This window comes from Equus przewalskii, chromosome 4 (genome assembly GCF_037783145.1).
Source record: "Equus przewalskii isolate Varuska chromosome 4, EquPr2, whole genome shotgun sequence".
In the NCBI taxonomy this organism is placed as follows: Eukaryota; Metazoa; Chordata; class Mammalia; order Perissodactyla; family Equidae; genus Equus; species Equus przewalskii.
The window spans coordinates 31,730,884-31,753,481 of NC_091834.1; the positions used below are offsets into that span (position 1 = coordinate 31,730,884).

Sequence of the window (22,598 nt, forward strand, 5' to 3'; positions counted from 1 at the left end):
GGCTTGATAAGCAGTGCATTGGTTCGCACCCAGGATCCAAACTGGCAAACTCAGGCTGCCAAAGCGGAAAGTGTGAACTTAACCACTGCACCACCAGGCCAGCCCCCCATTTGCTTATTCTTATAATAAAAAATTGATCACCATCTTCTCTGGGGAAAAAAAATCTTTCTTTACCTAATTAATTAAGTCATTGAGATTATCTAAAAAGACAATCTCAATTCCTTTAAACTTTCAGTGCACGAAAAGGATCAGATTTATCAAAGTTCTGAATATTGGACTTGACTCCCATTATGTCCTTTATTCCCTCACCCAGGTTATATCCCATACATCATTATAGTTTTTTGTTGCTAATAATATCTTTTAAAAATATTTTCATATTCCTCAAATTTAGGATGTCATTAATTGTAAGAAGTACAATTATTTTAGGTAGCATTGAGAAGGCAATTTAATAGGATACTCCATATACAGCTGGGACTACAGCCTCAGTAGAAGAAGCATGTGCCACATGGAAAATGACAGCAGGAAAACTTGCTTATCTCAACCTTGTCAAAAGTTGAGGTGAAAAAACCACCTCCTCTGACATTTTGAACCACAAGGCAGTCCTCATGCAGGTCTGAAGTAAGAACCTGCACTACCCGTGTGCTTTAAAAACGCCTAGACAAGGAACTTAAGGTAAAGTGGCCTCGGGTCGGTAGCGCCTACAGTGAATGGCAGAAGCAACCACAAATCGTGCCTGGAAGAACTCGACTTCAATCCAGACCCACAGCGATTCTAAGATGACACTGATTGTATGATTTTTCTCAATTTCAGAGATGGTGCATTCTGAGGGGGAAATGTGCATCTTAGAACTGAAGAGATACTACATGTTTTCTAATTGTTCACTGCTGGTTCACAGGAACGCAATTTTTTCTGAATCGTGGTCAGGTTACCCAGAGATCTTACTGTATGTTGTTAGTCTGCAGTCTATCGGAATTTCTATGTAGACAATCACATCATCTGCAAATAATAACAGTTTTGCTTCTTGTTTTCCAACTCTGAAAGCTTTTTTTTTCTTTTATATTCTTACTCTTGTTTCCTTCATCTTATGATCAAGTACCAGTACAATCCTAAATAGAAGTGATGCTAGCAGACAGACTTGTCTCATTCATTATTGTAAAAAGGAATGCTTTTAACATTTCACCACTGAGTATGAAATTTCCTGTGGAATCTGGTATATACTCTTTATTAGGTTAAGAAAGTGATTTCTTATTGCTAGTTTTAAGAGTTTTTGTCATGAAGCATATGTAATTAACGCTTCTTCCCTATCCATCAAAAAAATGTTTCTTTCTTTTAATCTGTTAATGTGGTTAATTATATTAATAGATTTCCTAACGTTAAACTTTCTTTGCATTCATGAGATAAAGCCAACATGTTCAGGATTTACTTTTAATTCTGATATTTTTCACATGGCTTTGTTTGGCTAATAATTTATCTAGACTTTCTGCAAGTATTTTAGGTGACACTGTCCTATAATTTTCCTTTCTCATTTACATGTCTGGTTGTGCTATAAAAGTTATGCTAGCCTCATAAAATGAACTCACAATTTTCTATACATTCTTTTTCATTCTCTGAAACAATTTGTGTAAGATGGGGTTATCTCTTTCTTCTAGTTTTGGTAGAACGTGTCTGTAAAATTATCTGGACCTGGTGGTTTTCCCTCGTTTATGTGTGTACGTGTAACGTAAGGTCAGGGGATGGAGATTTTTAACTGTGGACTCAGTTCCTTTAATGATTACAGGTCTACTCAAGTTTTCCTCTTCTTAAGTGAAAGTTTTAACCTATATTTTTCTAGGATTATTGTCTATTTCATCAAGGTTTTAAACATTTGTTGGCATAAAACTATAATTTTCTTAAACAGATTTTTATCTGTAACAATTTTTCCTTATTCATTCTTCTTTCGTTTCTGACTAAACTTGCAAAATACGTGGTTATTTATTAGTCTTTTCAAAGAATTAGTTTATGGATTTGTCAACCTTCTGCTTTTTCGTCTTTATTTTCAATTAAATTTATCTTTGCTCTTATCTTCAATAATTCCTCTTATACTTCCTTTATTCCATTGTTCTTTTTCTAACTTCTTAATTGGGATCCTTAGTTCATTAATTCTCAGCAATTTTTCATTTCTTCTACCAGACACACTAGTGGTATTACTGCGCTAGGATTCATTTTTAATGTGAAATCCTCAGCTTGGGGGAGAGATAGCTCCCTAGTCCACAGGGGATTATAAATTTAGACTCTAACTACACCTGAGGATGAGGCCTGAGATTTTGATTTCTACAGAGAGATGAGCTCCCCCAGCTCAGAAAATAGGCAGGAGCAGATAAGCTTTCTCTGTCTCCCTATACTGGTGGACATATTCTTTTTCTGATCCACCTTTCCATTGAGGAAAACTGGAAAAGAATTCTAAGTTCAAAATTTCATTCTGTGTCTACTCAATCATCAACCATTCAGAAAGGACTTTTCTGAATAACCTCTCTAATTAGTATGCTCTATGACCCTAATAGAGTATTTCATTTCCCCAAATAATGTTGACCTCAGCTGGTATATTACATCTTTTATTTATTTATGGTTGTCAGTACCCTTCCCCTCTCCCTGCTAGAATGCAAGCTCCAAGAGAGGAGGGCTGTAGGGATTTGACTGGATGTTCCCCTGGTCATTAAGCAGACTTCCCATTTTATTGGTTAGACACATTTTAAGGCAAAAGCAAAACCTTAGCACAAATTGAGACAGAACATAGATATTGCTTTCCTTTAAACTATGGTAGGTACCTAGCCATCACAAATTATTCCCAGAGGACATCTTTGTGGGCATGAAATATATCATATCAACAAAAGTGTACTCCACACACAAATATACAGTCTAAAGAATAGTTATACAGAGACCACCCATATAAGCACAACTGAGGTTAGAACACTGCCAGAACCGCAGAAACCCCTGCCACGTGTCACATGCTTATTACCAACTCCTCATCCGACTCAGAGGGAACCATTATTCTCACTTATAAAAATCCCTTGTTCTTATTTATGGCTTTACCAAACAATGTATAACCACCCAATTAAAATGATTAAATGTCGCCATAGATCTTACACAAAATACTCATTCAATCTTAGAGAATCAAGAATTAACTTGATGGGGAAAAAAATTATCATCAGGGATATAAAATATGTTTCAGCCTTGGGAAACCATTCTATGTCACTACCTACCTCGCAGATATAAGAAGAGTACAGCTAGAATTACAACTTTTCCAGAATATTAGCTATGCTGTAGTATATATCCATGAAGCTATTTGAGGAAACATATATACTGGAGAATACCCTTATAATCAACACTGTCAAACTGGAGAGCATATACGATGACAGAATTTAAGATTTCTATCAACTTAAAAAAAGAGAGTCAAACCTTTCCAGTTCTTTCTTCTGTCCTCCAAATGCAATCACGGTTCTAATTGCTGCTAAGACCTCTTCAGCTACAGCTCCAGCTTTTGCATATGCCAAGAGTTCTTTATCAGTAAATGAAGAGAGTATCTGTTTAAAAATGCAATTGCAGATCATTTAAAACTGTTTAACAAGTTAATTGTATCTTTTGTAAAATAAAATAAATATACACACAAATGCTTTTTGTATGTTCATATATGTATAGAAGAAAATCTTTTACTTGTCTTTGGTCATGATGTTGTATTTTTTAGTATATATATCAATTCTGGGGGCCGGCTCAGTGGCGCAGTGGTTAAGTTTGCATGTGCCGCTTCTCGGCGGCCCGGGGTTCGCCGGTTAGGATCCCGGGTGTGGACATGGCACTGGTTGGCACGCCATGCTGTGGTAGGCATCCCACATATAAAGTAGAGGAAGATGGGCACAATGTTAGCTCGGGGCCAGGCTTCCTCAGCAAAAAGAGGAGGACTGGCAGTAGTTAGCTCAGGGCTAATCTTCCTCAAAAAAAAAAAAAAAATTCTGTAAGCCACTTCAAATTCTTTTTGGACTGAGATGGTAGATAAAAAATTAAAAGTTTTATTTTCTCTGGGACAGGCCCTGTGGTGGAGTGGCTGAGTTCGTGCGCTCCACTTTGATGGCCCAGGGTTTCACTGGTTTGGATCCTGGATGCAGACATGGTACTGCTCATCAAGCCATGCTGAGGCGGCGTCCCACATAGCACAGCCAGAAGGACCCACAACTAGAATATACAACTACTTACTGGGGGGCCATGGGGAGAAGAAGAAGAAGAAAAGAAGATTGGCAACAGATATTAGCTCAGGTGCCAATCTTTAAAAAAAAAAGTTCTATTTTCTCATGACATACCTCATGGATCCTCATCTAAATGAATAAAATTGGGACTTCCAGGAGATCTTAAATTTCAGAAAAGGCGGTGTACATTATAACCATAAACAAAAATAGAAAAAAAGGCCTTCTATCAAGGAAAATATGGTGTGTGCTCAACACAACAATTGCTAATGGTACTCTGGTTCAGTAGTGTCATGGTGGGAGGCCAGAAGAACGCCGGGGACCAAGCACTGTGCTCTGACAGGACTTTAAGAAGGTTTTACATGCCAGGGGAAGCAGAGAGTTCTCTTTGCTGGTGGCTCCTAAGCAAAGCAATACTTTCAGCCACCAGGGAGGTCTTTGTTTTATGGATGCTCTTTGATCCTTCTGTTTGATTTCTGAGCATTTATTCTGTGGAAGAAACACTACTGGGTACTTTAGATACACAGGATCTTATTTATTCTTTTCAGTTGGATAGTAAAGTAGGTATTATTTCCCTCATTTTATATATGAGGAAATGGAAGGATGAAGAGGTTAAGCAATTTGCTATTAAGTGAAACATCCAAGATTCAAGGCTGAGTCCATATGGCTTCAAAGTCTGAATTAACAGCCAGTCGAGTGACTCCCTCACTCTCACTCTGGCTCTCGCTCTCTCTCTGAAACCAGCCACTGACATGTGAACTAGGGTCCCAGAGGGCCCTATTACGAAAATTGGATCAACTGGCAGGGCAAGAACTAAGGTTACTATTTGTACCCAGGATGCCTAAGAAATCAACTATCTAACTAAAAATTATACACCCATGCAATCCATAATAAAATTCTGATTAAATAGTATTACACTTTCAATAAATAATTTACAGGCATTTGTGGACTATCTCTATAAGTAGTATCAGTCTATTCCTTCCTGCCATATAAAGTTCAAACTTGTTTTAACAGTGCATTTCTTCCTTTGCTGCGTGTGAAAGTAAAAGGAGCTATGATAGATGTGAGAATGGGTCGGTGAAGGCAAATGAACACTTAGTAACTATGTTCTGTGTGCAGACATTGTGCTGCATGCACTCATCTTCTTCGGTACCCAAAGCAATAACCCATGGTGCCTTAGACTTTCCTGACTTCTCAAAGCAACCTTCCTAGGGCTGCCCCACCACACTTGCCAGAATCATTCACAGCGCTGGGTCTGAGGCAGTGTGGTCACTGCCATCCCTCAACAAACAGGTCTGCATAAGATAAGAGGCCTGTTCAATATACTTCAGCTGTTCGTCTCTGCTCCTCTTGAAAACAATCACCCACACCAGGGGCAGCCAACTACAGGAAGACTACCAGAAATATTTATGAATTAGGAGTTTCAAATATGCTATTTTAATTTATTAATATATCAAGTACCTATTAATTCAATAAACCTGGCTCTGTTTCCCTTCTATGACCTTCCATAATTATAAGCAGATGCTTAGGCAAGATTATGGTAGAACCTTCATTAAGGGTTTTGTTTTGTTTTTTAACAGATCATGTCTGTTAAAAAAAAAAAAAGCCTCCAAACTATTCTCAGGCATACGTAAAGTCATATCCTTCTACGGGTTCCTCTGATAAAAAATAATAGAATGGTGATGCTTCCATTATTACAATTACCCACACAAACTATACATTGTACCACTAACTCATATCTTCTTCCAAAGGCTGCTAATTTCTTTTTTTTTTTTCCAACACTGCTCAAACACACATGCTCTTTTCTGGGCAGACAGATGGCAAATTATTCCCACATCCCAGCAGACAAGCACATGGGTAGCTAGTGGTCACCAGTAGAAGTCAAACCCAGCCATCCACACCATTGGCACAAGTTGTCACTAGGTCAGGTGAACAAGCTGTATAGCTAGTTATACATTCGCTTGCTTAAATACACAGGACCACAAATAAATAATAATAATAAAAAAAGACACATTGTCATTTTCATCCAGGGGACGCCAGTGAGAGAAGGGACCTCGGTGGCCTCCTAAGGGTTGGAATTGTCGACCTGAAGAGTTCTAAATCCAAATCCGAATCCAGGGCTCATTGCAACCCTGTCCTGGATGACTCACACCTCTCCCCTCTCATTACGGGCTGGGTCACAGTCACAGCTCAACCTGAGTTTAGAAGGACATGAACTGTGATGATTGTATGCAGATCAGAGTTCACCATCTTCAACGTCTCGTCATCGAAGTGAGTCCACTTGGAAATCAGAAGTTGGTTGCATCCAGGAAAACCTTCTGCTAGTCCTTCCATATAATTCTCCTTCTTTAGGACTTCTGGTTGAAGACCCTAAAGGGTGTCTCAGTGCCCTGCTTCATGCAAAGTCTTTGGGATGGGCCCAAGTTATTCCCCCGGCTCCACTGGCTTGTGGGCATCCAGCAAGGGAATGTCTGTGTTCCCGTTGCTTACATTCTCTATGTTGGGGTGGGAGAAGATGCATGGTTTGCTCTCAGACTCAGGAGGAACGTCAGGGGGTGGTTCATCTATGATCAACTTTACAGTCGGGGCCCTGGAGCATACCGGGGTTGGGGAGGGAGGGCAGTCCCCCATGGGGCCCTGGAAGGGCTGGTAGGTGTCCACCTCTGGCTGGAGAAAGGACCTGTTGGAATCCTGCAGCAGATGCCCATATACCACAGTGTCATCGATGACTGCATACACATGGGAGTCATTGTCCTTTCACCTCTTCTGAAACTTTTTTGGCTGCATCAGCGTCTAGGTATTGACATTGCCATTGTAGATACCTACGGCCGGGCCCTTGTTTATCTCCTTTTTCCTCTTCTTTTTCACAAGGCAAATGATGAGTCTGAGGGCAAACATCAGTAAGGCACCACCTCCCACCAATGCAATGATGACAACAGTCACGTCCATTGTCCTCAGGGAAAGTGACACCCAGAAGAGCATGTCCAGCTGCTTGCTGCTCACAGGGCTGCAATTGGAGATGTTGACCCAGAAACCATGATGGTGGAATCTTGGCTTGGGGAGCACCTCCTCCAGGCTAAAGATCTCCTCAGCCCACATCCGCTGCTCCTGGATGATCATGAATGCATGCCCTGTCTGGCAGACCAGGTCAGTCCACTCTTTTAAGAAGGTCAGGCAGGCCACCTGGTCTCTGGGCACACTGATGTTCCAGGACACCGAGGCGAGGGACAGCAGGCCCCAGTCCCAGTTAGGGGTCCTCAGATAGACCTTGCTTTTCATGTCCAGGGTCACCGTGAAAACAGCTTCCTCTGTGAAGTACGGTCTAAAGGACACAGTCAGGCCCTGTCTGGAGACATCCTGTTGGAAGCTGGGAGCAAAGGTGTGGAGAGTCACCGAGATGTCCTGCTTCACCTGGATCTGCTCAATGGAGCCTCTAGAGCAGAAGTAAAGGTCCTGGCCGGGAAGAGCACTGGCCACGAAGTAGCTGAAGCTGGTGTTGCAGGCCCTCTTGTGTGAGTGCTGCTGCAGCTTCTGGACTGGCACCCGTGCCAGGCTGAGACTGTCCTTGGGCACCAGCTGCTTCCAGGAGAAGCTGTGCAGCTGCACAGGCAGCTGGAGGATGTTGCTGGGCACCCGGAGTGGGTAAGACTTCTTGTGGCAGTACCGGTGGTCCGTGCAGCCTTAGATGCTAAGTGTCATGTGGGCAGGGTGCAGATTTTTTCCTCGCAGTGGCCCCATCTGTGGGGAGGCCGTTCTGTGTAGTGGTTAGAGCAGGGAGTGGAGTTGGGGAGATCTCTGCTCATGTTCCGGCTCTGCCACTTCCTAGTGGGGTGGCCTCCGGCAGGCTGCTTTGCCTCTCACGGCCTCAGCTGCTGCGTCTGTCTGCTAATTTCTTAAGAAAGCCTAACTGTATTGATTTGAGACATATGAAATTATTACTTCTGTAAGTTAAAAGCTCTCTAATAGAGGCTATTTTTTATTGTTCAAACTAATATATACAGAAGCAACATTCTTGATCACTACAGATATTTTGACCTTCATCTTTGTCCCATTTCTCAATGCAGGTTTTTGTTTTGTTTTGAGATAATTTATACACGCTTTACGTTTTTCAACTTGTTATTTTAAATAATTGTAGACTCACGTGCAGTCGTAAGAAACAATACAGTGAGAGTCCATGTGCCCTTCATCTAGCCTTCCCCAATAGTCACATCCTGAAAACTGCTGAACAATAGCCAAACGAGGACATCACATTTAACTTTAATCCATCAATGAGATTCAGATTTACCAGTTTTACATGCACTCGTGTGTGTGTGTGTGTTTAGTTCTAAGCAATGCTATCACCTATGTAGATTCACGTGACTACAGTCTTGATCCAGAACAATTCCATCACGAAGATTCCTCGGTGCTACCTTTCATAGCCACAACCACTTCTTTCCCCACCCTTTGCCTCTCTTTCCTCCCCACCATTAAGCCCTGAAAACCTCTAACCTGTTCTCATGTCTGTAATTTCGTCATTTCAAGAATATTATAGAAATGGAATCATACAGTATGTAACCTTTTAGGATTGACTTTTTTCACACAGAATCTCTGGAGATTCACCCAGGGTGCTGTGAGCATAGATAGTTCTTTCCTTTTTATCACTGGGTAGTATTCCTTGTATGGATGTACCACAGTTTGTTTGACCATTCACCTGTTGAAGGATATCTGGAGTTGTTTCAGTTTGGGGCTATTACAAATAAAGCTCTATAAACATTTGAATACAGGCTTTATGTGAACATAATTTTCTCCTCTCTCAGATAAATGCCCAGGAGTACAACTGCTGGATTGTATGGTAATTGTATGCTTAGCTTTAAAAGCAACTACAAAACTGTTTTCCAGAGTGGCTGTACCATTTTCCATTCCCAACAGCCAGCTATGAGCGATCCGGTTTCTCTGCATCTTGTCAGCTTTTGGTGTTTCACTATTTTCTATTTCAGTCATTCCGATAGATGTATAGTGATATCTCATTGTAGTTTAATATGCTTTTCACTGATGGCTAATGATGCTGAACAAGTTTTCATGTGCTTACTTGCTATCTTTGATCCTCTTTGTTTTTTATTTGCCTGTTTATATCTAATTGCTCCAGGACTATTTGTTGAAAAAGTTACTCTTCCTCTATTGAATTGCGTTTATACCTTTGTCAAAAATCAGCTGGGCATATTTGTGTAAGTCTATTTCTGTGTTCTCTATCGTTTCATTAATCTATGTGTCTATTCCTCCACCAATATACTATAGCTATATACTAAGCTTTGTATCAGGTGGACATTCCTCTCACTTTATCCTTCTTTGTCAAGATTATTTTAGCTATTCCAGGGCCTGTGTCTTTCCATATAAATTTTAGAATAAGCTTAGTTACGTTTACAAAAAACCTTACTAAAATTTTTTATAGGAAATGCCTTAAACCTCCAGATCAGTTTGGAAAGAATTGACATCTTTACCATGTTGAGTCTTCTAATCCATGAACACACCATGTCTATCCATTTATTTAGCCTTGATTTCTTTCATCAGCATTTAATAATTTTCACCATATAGATCCTACATATGTTTTGCAAAGTGTATACCTAAGTATTTCATTTTATTTGGAGCAATTGTGAATATTATTAATTGTAATTTAATATTTAAACTTTGGTTTATGCATGTTCATTTGTTAGTATGTAGATATGTAGAAATGTAATTGATCTGGTATCCTGTGACCTTTCCAAACTCAATTATTAGTTCTAGGAGATTGCTTGTAGATTCCTTGGAATTTTATACACAGAAAAAATGCAATCTATAAGTAGATACAGTTTTATTTCTTCCTTTCTAATCTATATCCCTTTTTATTTCTTGTTCTCGCCTTATTGCTGTGGCTAGAAGTTCTAGTACTTTATCGAAGAGTGGTGAGAGCAGACTTCCTTGCCTTCCTTATTCCCAACTTTAGGGGAAAAGTATTCAATCTTTTACTATTAAGCATGATATTAGCTAAGGTTCAACAGATGATTTTATCAAGTTGAGGTAATATCCCTCTATTCTTGACTTGCTGAGAGTTTTTTTTATCATCAATGGGTGTTGGATACTGTCAAATTTTTTTTGTGTCAACTGATATGATCATATGGTTTTTCTTCTTTAGGTTATTGATATGGTAGATTATACTGATTGATTTTCAAATGTTGAACCAGCTTTGCATAGCTGAGACAAATCCCACTTGGCCGTGGTATATTATTCTTTTGATATATGGCTGGATTTGGTTTGCTAATATGTTATTGAGGAATTTTTGTTCTCAGCACATGAAAGGTATTAGTCTGCAGTTTACTTTTTTTGTATTTCCTTTGTCAGGTTTTAGTATCAGGGTAATATAGTCATCTGTTGCTTTACAACAGGGACATGTTCTGAGAAATGCATTATTAGGCAATTTTGTCATTGTGAAAACATCATAGAGTGTATTTACACAGCCTAGGTGTTATACAGCCTGCTATACAACTAGGCTGTATGGTGCTAATCTTTAGGGACAACCGTGGTATATGCGGTCTGTTGATGATGAAACGTCATTGTGTGGTGCATGACTGTACTGACCTCATCGAATGAACTGGAAAGTGTTCCCTCTTCTGGGGGAAAGAAAAGAAAGTGTTCTTTCTTCTGTGAGAGATTGTATAAAATTGGTGTTAATTCTTCTTTAAATGTCTGGTAGAATTTTCCAGTGAAATCATCTAGATCTGGAGAATTCTTTCTCAAGAGCTTTGAAATTACAAAATAAATTTCTTTAATGATTATAGGGTTATTCAGATTGTCTATTTAATTGTAGTTGGGTTTTGGTAGTTTGCATTTATCAAGTATGTGATATCCTTTATTTCATTATTGATATTGTGATTGTGTCTACTTTTTATTGATTTTTTTGAAGAACTGGTTCTCTGTTTTATTGATATTCTCATTATTTTCCTATTTTCAATTTCATTGATTTCTGCTCTTATCTTTATTATTTCCTTCTTCTGCTTGCTTTGGTTTTTTTTATTTTGCTCTTCTTTTTCTAGTTTCTTGAGGTAGGAACTTATATTACTGATTTGAGACCTTTCCTCATTTCTAAGGTAGACATTTAATGCTATAAATTTTCCTCAGCACTTTTTTAGCTACATCCCAAATATTTTGATGTTTTTGTTTTCATTTAGTTATATGTACTTTTTCCTTTGAAACATCCTTTATGATTGATGGATTATTTACAAATGTATTGCTTAATTCCCACATGTTCAGAGATTTTCTCATTGTTGTTCTGTTATTCGTTTCTAGGGTGATGCCACTGTAGTCAGAGAAAACACACTTTATGGCTTCAATTCTTTTAAATTTGTTGAGGTTTGTTTTACAACCCAGGATATGATCTATACTGGTGAATGTTTAAATGCGCATCCTGCTTTTGTTGGGCAGAGTGTTTTATAAATCCCAATAAGATCCGATTGTTGATTGTGTTGGTCAGATCTTCTATATTCTAGCTGCTTTTTGTCTAGTAGTTCTAGAAGCACTGAGAGTGGGGTGTTGAAGTCTCCAACTATAATGGTGATTTTTCTATTTCTCCCTTTCAACTCTCTTAGTTTTACTCCACATGTTTTGAGGCTACGTTATCTGGTGCATACACGTTTAGGATCATTATGTGAACCTGGTGGACTGATCCTTTTATCATTATGTAATGTTCCTCTTTTGTAACAGTAATTTTCTTTGTTCTGAAGTCTATATTATCAGGTATTAATATAGCCACTCTCTTTTTCTCATTGTTTGCATGGTATATCTTTTTCCATCCTATCATTTCCACTCTACCTATGTTGTTGAATTTGAAGTACGTTTCTTGTAATGAGCATATAGTTGGGTCACTTTTTTAAATCCACTCTGCCAATTTCTCTTTTAATTGGTATATTTAAACTGTTTGCATTTAAAGTAATTAATGGTATGTTAACAGTTAAGTCTCCCATTTTATTATTTGTTTTCTATTTGTTTCCTCTACTTCTCTTTTCTTGCCTTCTTGTGTTACTTGATCAAGTTTTAAGATTCAATCTTGATTTATTTATAGTGTTTCTGAATATATCTTTTGCTTGGGTTTCATAATAGTTGCTCTATAATATTCATATGTGACTTATAAAAGTCCACTGGTATCCAAATTTTACCACTTGGTTACCACTTTGGCTCAATCATCAAATATAATTTAGAAGTCTCCTGGAGAAAAGGATATGCCCCATTTCTGCTCTTTCTGCTGTTCCTTTTTCCTTCCTGATCCCCCAATATTCCTTTTATCATTTCCCTTCTGTTTGAAAAACTTCACTTAGCCAGTCTTTGACAGCAGGTGTGCTAGTGGAAAATTCTTTTAGTTTTCATTCATCTGAGAATGTTTTTATTTCCCCATCACTCCTGAACAAGTTTTACCAGATACAGTATACACAATTCTTTCCTTTGAGCACTCAAAAAGTATTATGCCACTTCCTCTTGGCCTTTATGGTTTCAGATGAGAAATCTGTTGCCATTCAAATTGGTGTTTCCCTATAGTTAATGGGTTTCTCTCTAGCTGACTTCAAGATTTTTTTCTTTGTCTTGAAGTTTCCAATGGTTTAATTACGATGTGCTTTGGCATGGATTTCTTTGGGTTTATCCTTTTTGGGGTTAGCTCAGCTTCTCGGATCTGAAGTTTTGTCTTTCAACAAATATTCGAAGTTTTCAGCCATTGTTTTTTCCAATACTCCTTCAGCCCCACTGTCTTTCTCCTCTTCTTTTGGGACTTCAGTAGTAACAAATGTTGGATCTTTTGTTATTGTCCCACAGGTCTCTGAGGCTCTTTCCATTTTTTCTGTTTCAGAGGGGGTGAATTCTGTTGTGCTGTCTCCAGCTTCACTGATTCTATCCTATCATCTCCACTCAACGAAACTGAGCCCATCCATCATGACTTTTATTTCTGCTGTTTTATCTTTTGGTTCTCTAGTTTCATTTTATCCATTTTTTATACATTCTATTTCATGACTGATATTTTCTAGTTTTTCTTTTGTTTCTAGAGAAGCTGTAAATGATTAGTGAAGCATTTTTATGATGGCTGTATCAAAATCCATGTCAAATAATTCTTACATCTGATTTATCTGAGTGTTGGTATCAGTTAATTATTTTCTTCTCATTCAAGTTGTGATTTTCTTGGTTCTTGGTATGACAAGTGACTTTTTATTGTATCCTGAACATTTTGTCTGTTATGTTAGGAGACTCTGGATCCTATTTAAATCTTTTGTTTTAGCAAGCAGTTACCTTGCTAGGGTTTAGCATGCAATTCTTGGCCTACTTTCCTGAGCTGTGGATCCAGCAGTGGTTTTATATTCAGAGACTGGGTGGTATCATTTTTGTCGGTGTGGTTTATTTGGAGCTGCTGGGGCACCTACTAGCCCCTGCTTCTGCTACCTGAGAGAGTGGAAGTGGTTTCTTAAGGTCAGACCACCACGTATTCTTTGACGGGGACAGGGTGTGGTGGTTTCCCCTACCTCTGCTCTCTATCCACCATAGTGTCTCTGAGAGAGAAAAGAGAGCTACCAGCCCACATGTCTAAAGAGGCTTCCTGGACCAGGTGGCTTGCTGTGACTGTTCTGCCTTCTTGCCCCAGTGTCTCAGGGTTGGGGAGGAGAGCCTCAGGTCACAGAGACAAAGAAACTTCCCAGACAAGGCCAGATTCCTTTTTTATATGGCTGACAACCAGAGAATTTAAGAAATTTGTTTGAAATCAGACCAAATATTTATGGTAGAGTGAGGATTAAAACTTAGGTCTCCAGCAATAAGCGTAGGGCTCCTTTTATTAAATAAACAGTATCTGAAGCAATGCATAATTAATTATTAAAAGATTAACTTACTGTCTGTTTTCCTAACTTAACTAGAATGAACGTCAGTACATTTTAAACAGTTTTTAAGGAAATACTGATATGAAGAGTTTGCCACCTAACTTGCTTAATATTCTAGTAAATAGAAAAATCAATTAACACACAAAGCTTTTGCCAAATATTTCAGCTGACTGATACAGAGATGCAATTTTACCACCAAGAACACCATTGAAACCCTGTGCTACTCTGAGCAACAAATTAACAGAATCCACAGAACTTCAGTTTCTTCCTCTGTAAAATGAGATAATAGCTATACTTCAGAAAACATATGTATTTGTCTGACATACTAGATGCTCAGTAAACGGTACTTATTGTTTGCAACAGCAAAACAATACCCATCCTATGGAGTAAAAGATCTAAAAGTTCTTAGTACTTATATCCTGATTTATTTTGTGTTAGTCTTGGCTTTTGTTGGCCCTCCATTATTTTACATCCTTGCTCACATGAAAGTCTAATGTGATCTCTAAGTTCTCTAATTCTCTAGTGTGTTGCGCTGAACCCAACAGAAATTATATACTGATCTATCCACCACAACCCACTCTTACATCAAATCAGTTTAAAATGAACACCATGCCCAGCCTTAAAAAGGAAAATAAGTTTTTTAAGAGCATCTTGCACAGGTGGGGAGGGCCATCTGTATTGCCTTGCCTTTGTGATTGGGAGAGAGAACTGCACACTTAGGATTTACATGCATGTGGGACTGGAAAGTATTTTTTCAAATTTTTTTCTACTAGTGGATTTAAATATGTATAAACATAAAAACATTTACAACACTGACAAAACTACAAAATCAATTTACAAATTAAACAAAATCTTCAAAACCAAAAACTTTAAAACCAATAACGTTTGTTAACTGAACGGGTCACATGTGTTGTTCACTGAACTTGAATCTCTATTTACTGTGTGAATATGGAATTCTCTACTAGAGAACAAAACTGTTTAAGAGGAAACCATAACTTTTATATGAAGGGGAGAAATGAGAGCTACTTCTGTCTTTCTCATCTCTTCCCCAAATAACCACATGGCCCAGGACAGCATGGAATCCCACCCGGAGCAGGAATCAGTGAGGTTGCATCTGCTTATTCCCACTGATGTTGAACAGAAGATTTAAAACTAAGGATCAAATATAGAGTCAGGGTCATCATTTGGTAGAAACAGCCTTCCACTGTGTGGAGGTGGGGGTGGAGACAGTTTAAAATCTGGACTCGCAGGTTCTACCTACCTTTGCCCAGATGCCAGCTGACAGTCCAAGAACAGGACTGATGGCCAAAATCACAAGGGTTAGCTTCCAACCACGTGTAAATCCTACTATAAAACCGGTGAAAAACGTTGCCATCGACTGAAAGAACATTCCAATTTTGTCACCAATTCCTTCATTAATTTTGGAGACATCACTAAAAGAACAGATAGCGTTAGAAATAAATATCAGAATTGCAAACACAGAACATTTCTCCTGAATCCAGTTGTTTTTGGTTTGTTTGTTTTTGTCTGGGGTAAATTAGTTAACATCTAAGGCTCTTGCTGGGAAATATCCCCCGAAAGTATCACGTTGTTGCTCTACTTCAACAGCACACTCTCAGAGGATTTCTTGAGTCTGGCAAGTCCAATCCCTCATTCAGGGCTAGTCATGCAGGTCCCCTCACACCCTGCTAGAGTACTAGGAATAAAAAGATGCATAAGACATGGTTGCTGCTCAGAAGGAATTTAGTCTCACAATTACGTCTCTGTGATGCACTAACATGTCCTAATAGAGCTGATGACATCTCTTTCATTTTAATAAGAATTAGAACCACATCTGAGTTAAATATACAACTAGGTACTTACTCTGTGAGCCGTGTGTTAAGCTCCCCAACATCATGCATGTCAAACCAGCCTATCTCCTGTTGCATTATAGCATGAAAAAATTGTTTTCTAATTTTGTATATTTGTCTTCCAGCCGCCAGGCACCAGAATGAAACCTGAATGTAAGCAGCAACAAGGACACCAGCACCAATTCCACTGTAATAATAGGCATACCTGAAAAACAACAAGATTACTGCACATACTCTAATCAATGCCTCTTTCCCAAACAGACCACAGATTCTTACTTTTGAGTTATCTAGCTATCTTGCCATGCTTAACAAATAAGAACGAGTTGTAACAAGCAGAGGTGATCGTCAGCATCCAGCTATGTCTGCGCCATATAGTGTAGAATGGTTAAGAGTGTGGTTTCTGTTTCAGCTCAAATCCCAGCTCTTATCTGCTGGGTAATCTTGGGCAAGCTACTTAAACTTCTTAAGCCTCAGCTTTTTAATTGCTGAAATGGAGAAAAGAATCATAACGCAGTAGTGCATGTAATACACTTGGGTCAGTGCCTGGCACATAGTAAGCACCCAGAGAACACCGGTTATCGTGAAAGACTTGTGTGACACCTTGAAGTATCAGTGTCAGGTGAAACCTACGACTGTAGTCTTGTCTACCCGGAATATCTCAGTATCAACTGATGAGTCTTTGGGGTGGTTTCTGCACATTGGGGAATGGAAAGAAGTGACAGAACTTGCCAGAAAGTGGAACCAAGAGATAGGAATGGTTCTCTGGCCTAGTGGGCTATTAATCTGGTAGAACCTGGATGCCAAGAGACAATTGAAAATAAAAGGTATTTTCATATCGTCTGCCCAACTGGCCATCATCAGTTACCCTAAAACGCTTAGTGAATCAAAGAGTGGTCCTTCCAGTTTAAACTCTAACAATAAAAAACTAAAATCTTCTAAAACCAGACCCTTGATCACCTAGAAATGTTGAATTTGTTTCCTCACTTTGAGTCTTCACATTTAAGAAAGCAAACATCTCTTGAGTTTTACTAAGTAATTAATTTTTAAGTTAAAGACAAACATTCTAAAATAAAATATATCAATATTCTCTTTTTTAAAATTTACTACTTGTCATTTTCAAATAAAAATGTTTGTACAAACCATACAGAAGCTATAAAAACAGCTATGTAATAACCAGAAAATTGCTCATGTTACTGTTCACAACTCAGTGTTCAACTCAGCAAGAATCTTGGTGAACATTCTTCCCTGAGCTAGACCCTGTAATTTACAATGTATTTATCAGGGAAGATGTAATTAGAATACTAAATTTTAGTTAATAGATAGCTCAGTAATTAATCATTATCCAAGTGTTAATGATATATAAACAGATAGCTAAAAAGAAACCCCATTTAACAAGGAGAATTCATGCTTTGAGAATCAGTGAATGTTTTTTACTTTGTTTTTCAAAGATTGGCACCTGGGCTAACAACTGTTGCCTATCTTTTTTTTTTTTTCCTGCTTTATCTCCCCAAACCCGCCCTGTACACAGCCGTATATCTTAGTTCCAGGTCCTTCTAGTTGTGGGATGTGGGACGCCACCTCAACGTGGCCTGACGAGCGGTGCCATGTCCGTGCCCAGGATCCGAACCCTGGGCCACCGCAGCGGAGTGCGTGAACTTAACCACTCGGCCACGGAGCCGGCCCCAGTGAATGTTTTTTAAACGATCAGTCAATGTTCATTCCAACAAAATATATTTATATTTAAGCATTTATAAGATGATCACAAGACATTCTGTTTTATTTTCCTTAATATTAAAAAAAAAAAAGCCTTTCCACAGGAATATTTGTAGGTACTTGCTTCTCATCTTTCAAAATACGATCAAGTGTCTCCATTGTCTTCAAATCTACCAGATCATTTACAGGATACGGTGGAATCATTATCTTCTGATTCACCAACTCATATCTTTGAACATCTTTTATAAGCTATTCTGGGGAGCAAACTTCAAGATATGTAAATCATTAACAAAAGCTTCCCCAAGGTGAGTTAAGGTTATAGAATTTTTATATTTATTCTGAGGTGTTTGTTTCATTGTTTAGGACTACATGCTGTGTTTAAAAAAAAATCCTATTGACTGATCTCATTATTACATCGTTACTGAAAACATCCAGGAAGCAAACTAATAATTAAAAAGCCATTGCAAATAATGTGATTTTTAATTTAACTACATTTTAAAAGGTCACTTGGAACTCCTCTAATTCCCTGTACGTGATATTCTGTCTTTCCAATGCACACGTAAGTCTAATCTAGTAACCTTAACTTTAGCACATCACATGCAGCAAATTCTTTTCTTAAAAAGCAAAAGAATTCTACATTATATCCTCTTGGAAAACTAACAATGGTATTGTTCTCCTCAAAACTTTGAATCTTTATTATAATAATGCAAAATTTTAAACACTGCTACAATTGGATTAACACAGAAGAGTTGAACAATAGTAAGGAAAATGTCTAATTACTTGGTCATTTCCTCCTCCAGCTTCTCGAAAGGTGTAGGGCTGCCGTTACCTAGATTACCACAAAACAAACACATACCATTAGGTCTCTTTGTTCTCCATTAAAAATAAGCATATAAAAATGAATCAAACTTGTGTCACTTAACATTTACACAAAAATAGGCCAAACTGATTCAGGGTTTTTTAAATTATTTATTTATTTATTTATTTATTTATTTTGGTGAGGAAGATTGGCCATGAGCTAACATCTGTGCCAATCTTCCTCTATCGTCTACGTGGGATGCCGCCAGAGCACAGCTTGATGAGTGGTGTGTAGGTCCACACCTAGGATCCGAACCCACGTACCCTGGGGCCTCCGAAGCAGAGCACGTGAACTTAACCACTATGCCACCAGGCTGGCCCCTCATTCTTTTTTTTTTTTCTTTTTTTTGACTAAGATTAGCCCTGAGCTAACATCTGCTGCCAATCCTCCTCTTTTTTGCTGAGGAAGACTGGCCCTGGGCTAACATCCATGCCCATCTTCCTCTACTTTATATGTGGAACGCCTACCACAGCATGGCTTGCCAAGACGTGCCATGTCCGCACCCAGGATCTGAACTGGCAAACCCCAGGCCACCGAAGCACAATGTGCGCACTTAACCGTGGTGCTGCCGGCCCCCCTCATTCAGTTTTAATTGTGTGTAAGCATTATGGCATCCATTCAAATCCTTCACCACTGGCCACATGCAACCACATACACACTCAATTTAATGAAGCTTATTTGCAAGAAGAAACTCACACTTATTAAGAAGCAGTCTGTCAGTAGGAATATCAGCATCCTTGAATTAAAATATTTTCTGAACTATCACTCCAAGATGACATAGAGAAAAACCTTTTCTAGGGTCTCTGTCCTGATAAATAAACATCAGTGCATACTTGACACTAAAGCACTTAGTATTTAAAATCTAACACTGCATTTCTCCAGTTTTTATTTTTATTTAGAAATATAAAATATAAACAATAATGTAATAAACACCAGTGAGCTCATCATTCAGTAATAGCAAATGATGACATTTTTGGATGGGTACATTAAAATCTTAACACTCCCCCTCTCAACACACACACACACAATGACCGCCGTTCAATGTTTTGGCATGCATTTTTTCAGATTTTCTTTACTGTATGCATGTATACACATACACAAATATACATAAGGCTTATTTAAAAAATAGAATCACAGCCCACATTGAGTGGCCAAATTTCCATGTCATTGTGTATATATATACATATATGTGTATCTATTTTTCCAAAGTTGCATCTATTTCAGTTGTTTCCAATACTTCACTATTACAAGCAATGCTCCATTAAACATACCCATACACATATATATGAATATACGGTAAATATTTTTATAGGATAAATTATCATAATCAAGATTGCCAGATCATCAGGAAAGGCACACTTTAAATCTTGTAGTCACTTCAAAAGTTATGTTATAAGATGAGACAGCCTAGTTCAGATGAGTCTGATTTTGACAAGTGTGGGAAAGAAGAGGAAAAGTTTTTCTGACAAAAGGAAAAACAGGGATAGGCAAAAGTCCACGGCATGTTTGAACAATGAGTAAGCCACTTTGGCTGGAGTGTGGGGTGTGTTGTGGGGATGGGAGGAGGTGGATATGTGTCTGGAAAGTTAATCTGGGCCCTGCAGGTATGGTGTATAAAAATGAGTGGTCATTCAGCGGTGTTGAGCAGAAAAGGATATCATTAGATATATGGTCTAGGATGACTAGCTGCCAGCTAGAATAGGGAGAGACTGAGATACTTGAGCTACTACAATTATGTAAGGAAAGAGGGTCTAAATGAGAATAATAAAGAAGAAAGTACCACTAAGATTTAGGGAAGGAAAAGTTACAGGCCTTAGCAACTGATGGCACAGAAGTCGAGAGAGTGAAAACAAAAAACGATCAAGACCTCGAGTCAAAGCATCTGAAGAATGATGGTGCCCTGGTGGGAAATGAGAAGTCAGCAAAAAAAGCAGGTCTGGTCAGATGTGAGAAGATTATTAATTCCGTTTTGAAGGTTTTTATTCTGTGGTGCTTGGGACATTCAGTTGAAGATGTCCAGTTATCCAAGATGTCCAAGATACCACTATCTCCTCTTCAGGCTTCCAGAACCTCATTCTCCTCATTCTTCCACCACTCTGATCCCTCTCTTTCAGGTTGTGGCTCTAGAATTCTAGAGAGAGCTCAGGTCTGAAGACTTAGGAGTCATGTGCTAGAGGCCATAGCTAAATTTAGGGCAAAAAAAGAAAAAAGTCATTTCTCCTTACCTCTGAGGACAGGATGACAGGTAAGGAGAAAAGGGCGACCAAGCCGGAACCCTGGGGAAGACTCCATTTAGGGGTAACGCAGAAAGTAAGGGAGTAAGAAAGAGACGCAGAGACGTAGCAAAACATGTAGCGGAGAACCGTGACGGCTTCACCTTGTGTCAATGCGGGAGTAAATGAGTCCAGATAGACTGTTTTAACCACTTCTGAGATTGCTTCTGCTCCATATTTTCAAAGATAAACCAGGATACTAAATAGCTGCGTGACGATTATTCTCCAAATCAGTCTTGGAAGATCTCTCCTTAGGGATTTACTGTCTTATCTATTTAGCCAGGAACTGTTTCCAAATGGTATTAATTGTCACTAGTGTGGATCACTACCAAATCAAGACAAATTTTCAAGTTGAACTAAATCTCTGTTTTCTACTCACTGCTACTATCAGTTTTCCCAATTCTAGAGATAAGGGACCAAGAGAATTTCAACAAACGCTCTTCGGCAACGGTAGCTTCTAGGTCTACCGTCATTTTTACACAGTTCAGACAGTAAAACCTTATGTTCAAGGTCAAAATTGACTCCTTCATGTTTATGCATACAACTATACATTACACACACACGTGTGTATATGTATGTATATATAGTTTCAGTCATCAGAAACCAACTCGAGCACCAAGTACCTTTTACTTGTGCCTCAGTAGTGTCAAAGTGTACCAGTCAGAATGAAAATGGAGCATGCAGGTCCTCTGACAGAGATCATCTCTACTGACCAAAGAACGAAATAAAGACGCTATGTTCTTTAGACTCCCTCTAATCAACTTTTCTTTTCCGCCAGCCAACTTTTATTAATTAAAACCTCTCTGTCCCAGATTTTTCCCTCCTCTCTGAGCTTCTGATAACATTCTTATCCTTAGGCATGCTTTCACAAAATCCAAACTTTCAAGCTGAAATGACCTTAGAGGTGATATAGTCCACTTGCTTGTGTGGATCTCAAAGGGCTACTGCCCAAACCCATAGTTATAAAGAAGAATATTTGAACAGTATCCAAAAGTTAACATTATTTTTCAGTGGGAGAAGCCAGAAACTCTCTGGGCTATATTACAGTATCAGGCAAATAATCAGTAAAGGAAAGCCAAACACTTAAGTGTAGCTTTTATTTTAATAAAATACTTGCTTAGACTCTTGCCCACCATCTCCTTTTCCAGCTTCCAGAACCTCATTCTCCTGGCTCTTCCACCACTCTGATTCCTCTCTTACAGGCTCATTCACTGGTTCCTTGTGCTCTCCCTCCTTCCTACATGCTGGTGTTTCCCAGAATTCCATGCACACTTCCAGGGTCACCTCAGCCACTCCTGCAGCTTCAGTGACTCCCATATCTGCACTCCCAAATCCTCTCCTTCCTCATGGTCAATGCTCTGGTTCAAGTCCACATCATCTCTTCCCTCTACTCTAACGAGAGCCTCCTAACTGATCTTTCTGTTCTAATCAGGGCTCCAGATTTTACCATTGGAAACAAAAATGCAATCATCTTGCTCCCATTAATAAACCTCAGTGACAGTCTACTGCATAAAAGACTAAGTCCAACATCCAAAATATGTCATATTAGTCTCTCTGCAATCCTGCCACAATATACATGACAGGATAACACTTTTGAAATGTCAACCAATGATTTTCCAGATATTTTCTTAACACACACCCTTCTCCTCATTCCAGTAGCCAGGGTACTGCAGTCACTGTCTGCACGGAGGAGTGCTGCAGCATAAAAGAAAACGGTGCCTAAGTTTCCTCTAGGCTTTTGTGTTCTTGAAGCCTTTGCCCTTGGCGATTGGAGGGGAAACTGAGCATGACAAAACATTTTGTTTAAATTTCACGAGACTACGCTC

The 22,598-nt window shown here is 38.8% G+C and overlaps 1 protein-coding gene and 1 pseudogene across 1 annotated transcript in view; both read right to left on the reverse strand.

Annotated features, from left to right (window-relative positions):
- ABCB1 (ATP binding cassette subfamily B member 1) overlaps positions 1–22,598 on the reverse strand; it is a 197,324-nt gene that overhangs the window by 44,885 nt on the left and 129,841 nt on the right. Inside the window, exons 6-9 of the mRNA XM_070617351.1 lie at positions 18,421–18,469; positions 15,941–16,132; positions 15,339–15,510; positions 3,436–3,560 (exon numbers count right to left, since the gene is read on the reverse strand). Of these exons, the coding sequence (XP_070473452.1) occupies positions 3,436–3,560; positions 15,339–15,510; positions 15,941–16,132; positions 18,421–18,469 (538 nt within the window). The remainder of the gene's footprint in view (positions 1–3,435; positions 3,561–15,338; positions 15,511–15,940; positions 16,133–18,420; positions 18,470–22,598) is intronic.
- Positions 6,501–9,194, reverse strand: LOC103567919 (CUB domain-containing protein 1 pseudogene; annotated as a pseudogene).